Source organism: Cibotium barometz, chromosome 1 (genome assembly GCF_041138505.1).
Source record: "Cibotium barometz isolate CiBa-2024 chromosome 1, ASM4113850v1, whole genome shotgun sequence".
In the NCBI taxonomy this organism is placed as follows: domain Eukaryota; kingdom Viridiplantae; phylum Streptophyta; class Polypodiopsida; order Cyatheales; family Cibotiaceae; genus Cibotium; species Cibotium barometz.
Window position 1 is genome coordinate 35,033,449 of NC_141046.1, and position 6,140 is coordinate 35,039,588.

The 6,140-nt window shown below is 42.0% G+C and overlaps 1 protein-coding gene across 2 annotated transcripts; it reads right to left on the bottom strand.

Annotated features, from left to right (window-relative positions):
- Positions 1–552: 552 nt before the first annotated feature.
- Positions 553–5,240, bottom strand: LOC147641922 (IAA-amino acid hydrolase ILR1-like 4). 2 transcript variants are annotated; one of them, XM_086801142.1, is made up of 7 exons: positions 5,145–5,240; positions 3,867–4,800; positions 2,683–2,808; positions 2,196–2,510; positions 1,687–1,815; positions 1,119–1,500; positions 553–1,032 (listed from the first exon to the last, which is right to left on the bottom strand). In XM_086801142.1, exons 2-7 carry the CDS (start codon positions 4,305–4,307, stop codon positions 1,028–1,030), a joined length of 1,398 nt encoding a protein of 465 aa, XP_086657268.1. In that variant the 5' UTR covers positions 4,308–4,800; positions 5,145–5,240; the 3' UTR covers positions 553–1,027. The 2 variants fall into 2 exon arrangements, with proteins under 2 accessions (XP_086657268.1, XP_086657264.1); XM_086801138.1 differs by having other exon boundaries at positions 947–1,500.
- Between the last annotated feature and the right edge of the window lie 900 nt (positions 5,241–6,140).

A 6,140-nucleotide genomic window follows, 5' to 3' on the forward strand; every position in this document is an offset into this window, starting at 1 on the left:
TGATTTCGGTAAATAATTGCATCTTGTGCATGTTAATGTTGTGGGACCTATGCAGACAACATCACTTAGTGGTTGCAAATTCTGTCATTTTTATTGATGACTTCTTAAGATTTGCATCGTTTCATCCTATGAAGAGGAGGGCTATGTTCCATGAGCTACAAGGTATCCTACAGCCACCACGAGCTTGAGCTGTTGGATGCCTAGAGCCATCACTTGATTGAGCTGATGAGAGCCTAGAGCTGCCGCTTGCTTAAGTGTCGAATACCTGGAGATGCTGAGTTATGCATGCCTCCAAAGAGCTGAATGCCTAGATATAATGAAGTGAAATAATTGCTTGATGGAGGAGATGAGCTATAGGGTGTGCTAAATGCCTATTGAGTCCCACCCAGAGCTGTAACAGGGGGTATGCCCAACAGGGAGGCGGCGATGGCACTACCATGGAAGCTGCAAGATAGCCTCCAAAATGAGAATCAGGGAAGGGGGCTACCAAACTACAAAGTGATGCACAAGCAAAGACTTCCAGAACTACTTGAATTTTCATCTTAAACACCCTTTTCCAATGAAAAAAGTACTAAATTATAATGAATGGACAAGAGTTACAAAATCAGCTGACCAACCTAAGGAATGAAAAAATTTCCTACCCTAATCTGCATTATCAAGAGGATCCTCACAACTTGACTCATTAATCATGAGTGGTTGCGGTGGCAGTCATTGAAGCCTTCAGATGGTCACCCAGTATGACCTTAGTGAGACAAGCCTGCCTCTTTTGAGGACTGAAGATTTAGCCATGACAGCGCTCTTAGTAAGAGATCGATGAAGCTAATGGAAAAAGTGTCTCTGTTTGGGCGGCACTCTGCAGCCGTGTTAGACCCCAGCTCGAAAAACAAAACCATACAAGTCCATCCCTCCACCTGCATCATACTCCATGAGAGCTTGGCCAAGGTTGTCTCAAGCTAATTGATTTGCAGGCACTGCCAGTTGTATATGCTTGAGGAGAGCGGCACGGGTTAGTTTGAGTAATCAAAAATCAACCTGTATCCATGACATAACAGAGAGAATTAAAACCCCGACATGGGGTAGCCTGACCAAGTCTCATACGAAATGATAACAATATATACCTTGAGAGGGAGCAATCCTCAAGGCTTGCTCAATATATCTCTCAGCAATGGCTGTGTGCATTGTGGCACCAATAGGAAGAGCATCTTCATCAAGAAAAAAGAGAGGAGAATGTCCGGAGTGGACTGATCCAAGGGTTTCGTTTCGCATCCCAATGAAGAAAAACCCACCTGGGATGACTTTCGTGAAGAAGGCAAAATCTTCTGATCCCATGATCGGCATCACCTTCACCACATTGTGTTCACCTACGACATCTGCTGCTACAGTCCGCACGTGTTCGTACAAATTCGCATCATTAATGGTTGGAGGGTAAAAGGGAAACCCCTTTTCCAAGAAATCGACTTCAGCCTGGCACCTATGAACTTCTGCCTGCATCACTATGATCTGGAAAAACAACATAATAAGTCATTGGAGTCTTAGGTACTCACAGAACATTTTTCAAAGTGGCTTCCTGTTTTGAAAAACTGCAGGCTTTTTAGTAAAATTATAACTAAACTACATCAAGTTTAGCAGTGCTGTAAATTTTCTTAATCACTAGAATTGAGCCACCGCAAGAAACAGGATATTCACCTGTTTGATTCTCTGCCTCAACATTTCAAAGCTCTCTGTTGTAAAAGCTCTGAACGTCCCACCAATCACAACGGAATCTGGAATCACATTGTATGCACTGCCGCCATCCAAAGTGGTCACGGACACCACCTGCACTCAACAGGACATGATGTTCAAGACACTTGGTCGCAAGCTGGTGCCAAGCAGTGATCAATAAAAACCTTCTTTTCAACCAATCAAAAGAAGGACAAATCAATAAATCTACCAGTTTTCATTACATGAATCTGTATGTAATGAATGCCCGTTTAAAAACTAAAATGAATGAGAAATCATTCCTTAAAATGATGGCTACAAAATTCATGAATCATGGCCAATTTTCTTTGATTCCAAGCAATAAAAATACGCTGTAATGCCATTCTTTTCTGGCAATGGTCCTAAGCATGGGTTTTGACTAGAGAGAAGACAGACAACTGAACAAGCTACTTTGGAAGAGTTCATACAGGTGTTTGAGGATGGGTTTCATTACAAACCTGCGAATCCAAAGGGTTAGACTCTCGGGAAATCAAGTGTTGCAAGCTCAAAACGACTGAAGCTGCTGCAACGATGGGATCCACAGAATGCTGAGGAAGTGCCGCATGACCACCCCTTCCAATAATGATAGCTTTGAAAAATCCGCAGCCTGCTAAAACAGGGCCGGACCTTATACCGACAACTCCCGTTGGCTGTGCGTGCGTTACATGTAAACCAAATATGGCTTCTGCCTCTCCAAGAGCACCTTCTTGTATCATCCGTTGGGCTCCAGCTCCACCTTCTTCAGCAGGCTGAAAGATCAATAAGACTGTGCCCTGTTCCAGACCCCAAAAAAAAAAAGAGGAAAAAAAAGCAGATGGGATGCTTAGAGCAGGGATGGAGATCAAAGAGTGTTACACAAACATAGTTTTCATATTCTGGATCCGACTGTATGCTAGAGCATTATACACGGAATTCATACGCAACAAGGAGGATGGAAATACATACTTGCAATTTCTCAGCACGTCTTTGCAACAATTTGGCAGCTCCTAGAAGCATCGCCACATGAGCGTCATGTCCACAAGCATGCATTTTGCCCGGTCTTTTGCTCTTGTGCTCCCACTCCACAGCTTCCTGTCAAAACATGTAACGTCAAAATTATGACTGTACAAATCATGGAGCACGCATGCGTGGCGCGCGCGCACACACACACAAATTAAAAAAATATGTGAATTCTGTTTACAACTTAGACATCAAGGTTTTCATGTGACCTCTCTGTCTGTCAAAAGTGTAGGTGAAACATGAGCATTAAATCACAATCATGATATGTGTGCATACGTAGATATCATGAGGCATCAGCCCCAAATGAAACGTGTGCATGGTAGATCATGGATCACCATATTTCTTAATTTAATTGCTTTCGAAAATCCACAAAGCAGCACTGAAAGAGCAACGGAGTCTCTTTCTTGTATATTTGGCTACCTCAATTATTGCTCTAAAGGTGAAGCCGTGGTCCATCCCATAGGACGCCCACTTAAACCATGGATCAAAACCGTTGTCTCTCTACTCAAGTGTAATAATGGTCTTTTGCATCATGCGGTGTCATGGGCTTTAACCTCTTTTCCTATTGAAGGTCATTTCCGGAGCTTCTCACCTTCGCTCCGAGGGGGGTTTGTTGGGATTCGTAGCTTCCCATGAGAACCTCTTAGCCCACACTTATCTTACCTCATTATGTGTCACACTCCCCATCACATCCTTTGTATGCTGATGTGTCATACTCCCCATCACATCCTGTGTGCTCTCTTCCATTTGTACTCAACATCATTAATCATTTAGCCTCAAATGACATTTAGCCTCGTGTCATTTGAGTCTAGCATTGACTCTGTCTCTCTCTCTCTCTCTCTCTCTCTCTCTCTCTCTCTCTCTCTATAGCCATGGCTATGGGTGTCCAAGCTCTCCACCGGCCATAGCCACCATCAAGTGCATCCATTCAACTCAGAGAACATGCAATCCGGTATTAAACTATGCAGTAAGCTAAACTTGGTTACTTAGGTTTCTAGTACACATAGACCCATGTACCCATATGCTTCATCACACATTGCAGGGGGGGTGTCTATAAATTAACATGTGTCTAACCATGTGTTTAATAAACACAAGAAGACAAACACAAAAAAAGTAAAAGATTTGCAAACCTGGATTGGAAGCGCGTCCATGTCTGCTCTGAGGGCCACAAAGGGTGGCTTTCCTGTCCCGATGGTGGCAACAACTCCAGTTTCAGCAACAGGCCACCGGTACTGAATCCCAAGCTTATCCAATTCTGATCTAATCAGATTGCTTGTTTCAAATTCCTCATAAGCCAATTCTGGGTTCTCATGCAATGACCTTCTCACACTCTTTAACCAGTCTGTAAAAGCTGGCTCTTTGGCCAGAACCATGATCTCAGTGGTTAAATTCCGAGCTGTCTCTTGCCCCTTGGCAGCCCGGAAGGAGAAAACTGATGATGCAAAGTCCAGTGTTGAGGATTCAAGCCCATCTAGTGTGTAGGAGAGGCCATTGTCTGTGTAGAAAGAGGACCCCTGAGGCAGGAAATGGGCGATTAGAAAAAAGGGCAGGAAAAACAGAGCAGAACCCATTACAAGGCGATTGAAAAGATAAATTGGATTTATCGTTTTGGTTTATCCCGCATGCGGAATCGCCAACTTGGGTTGAGTTCAGGCTAGAGAGAAAATTGCCCACGTGGGTTCTGTGCAGGCTAGGGAGAAACAGGGTAGGGTGCAACTCAGGGCTTTTGAAGAGAAGATTTGGGTTGTTTCAGAAAGTCCTGAAATGGGCGGGAGAATAAATTGGGTTGTGAATTCTGAAAAGAAAGATCCCACATACAAAATGGCACAATATTGGGAGCTGAAATAGGGCCCTGAAGTCTAAAGGCACGGATTTTGTGACCTCTCGAGCAATTGCAGAGTACATATGCCACTTACAAAACTGCCCAATTTCCAGACTAGCTCAACCGATGATGCCGACTCGCCAGTGCACAGAGCTTGCTTCAGGGTTGGCCGCTTGACAGCCTTTAAAAGGGTAATTGCACTGTAATCTCTGAACAATAAGGGATCTACCCCAATTGAGTAGCTGTGTGACACAAATAAAGACCGTATATATAAGCCTTAACAATTAAACTGAAGTGTGACAGTCAAACAAAAGCCTAGCAAAATGGCTAGCGTAAATACTATAGTATAGTGTAAGGAAATTTAACAGAATGCACACAAAGGCATACAACACAACTGGAGACAGAATCATTGACAGCGAAGATGTAAAGCCTGCCGCCAAGCATGCATTCAAGCAATCTACCCATCAAATCATACATATAACACACATTCTATAGTACCAATGTGTGGATCACACAAATCTAAACCATGTAAAAAATGGTTGTTGCCTCACAGCTTTCGTGGAATGCTCGGTGCTCAGTGCTATACCTTAGCTGTGCGCGCGCCTGTTTCGTTGCGAATCGCTTCGAAATTTGCAAGTTTTTGCTAGTTCAGTGAACCTATGTATATAAGGCTACGTTTTCATGATGCACCACATGATGATTTATCAAGAATTTTATAAAATTACCCATTTTTTTTTTAACGCGGGGCCCCACACGTTTATTTTTTAAAATTTCTTTACACAGTTTTTATTTTCTTACAAGATTTATAGATTTTGGTCAAATTACTATTGAGGTCCAACATACTGCCTAATCTTTTGACAAATTCTTTACCTTCATTTAAAGTTTGTTTACAAATTATTTAGCCCTTAAAAGGATACCTAATTCTCTTATGCTTCCTCGAATATTTTACTCGAGTTTTCTTTCAAATCATCTAGTGTGACATACTTTTGAGGTCCAACGTAATATTATGGGTGTGCCACACTGTTACGCATGACTGGTCTCTATGGAGTTGGCTTTATTCAGTCCAATAGTGATGCACACAATTTTCCCCCCTCCTTATGTGCACTCTAGCAAAAATGCATAGAGACTATATGACTACATGACTTCAAACATTTCATGGTGATCGTTCCCTCTCTCATCTTCAAAGTTCATGGTGATTGTTTCATGGGGTTGATTGTGCGTTGGTATTGTACATTATGATGATTGCTAAAATTCTAAGCACGAAGTTGACCATGCATGCCGCGTTCCTAAAAATGTCGTGTTCCCAAAAATGTCCAAATAAACATGTCAATTTTATGGATTGTTCCTTGATTTACTAATTTGGTGCTATGTAATGTTTAGCCGATTTTAACAAATTTAATTTCTATAAAGTAGCATATTCTAACCTATTACTAAATCGTTGTTGTGTAGTGTGCAGTCAATTTTAACAAATTGAATTTCTGGCAGTATCTTGATCTTCGTGACCTAATATAGCTTACATCACTTTGTGTAAGCACTTATGTAATGTGTTGTAAAACTTATGTGTTGTAACCTTCTTTTATAC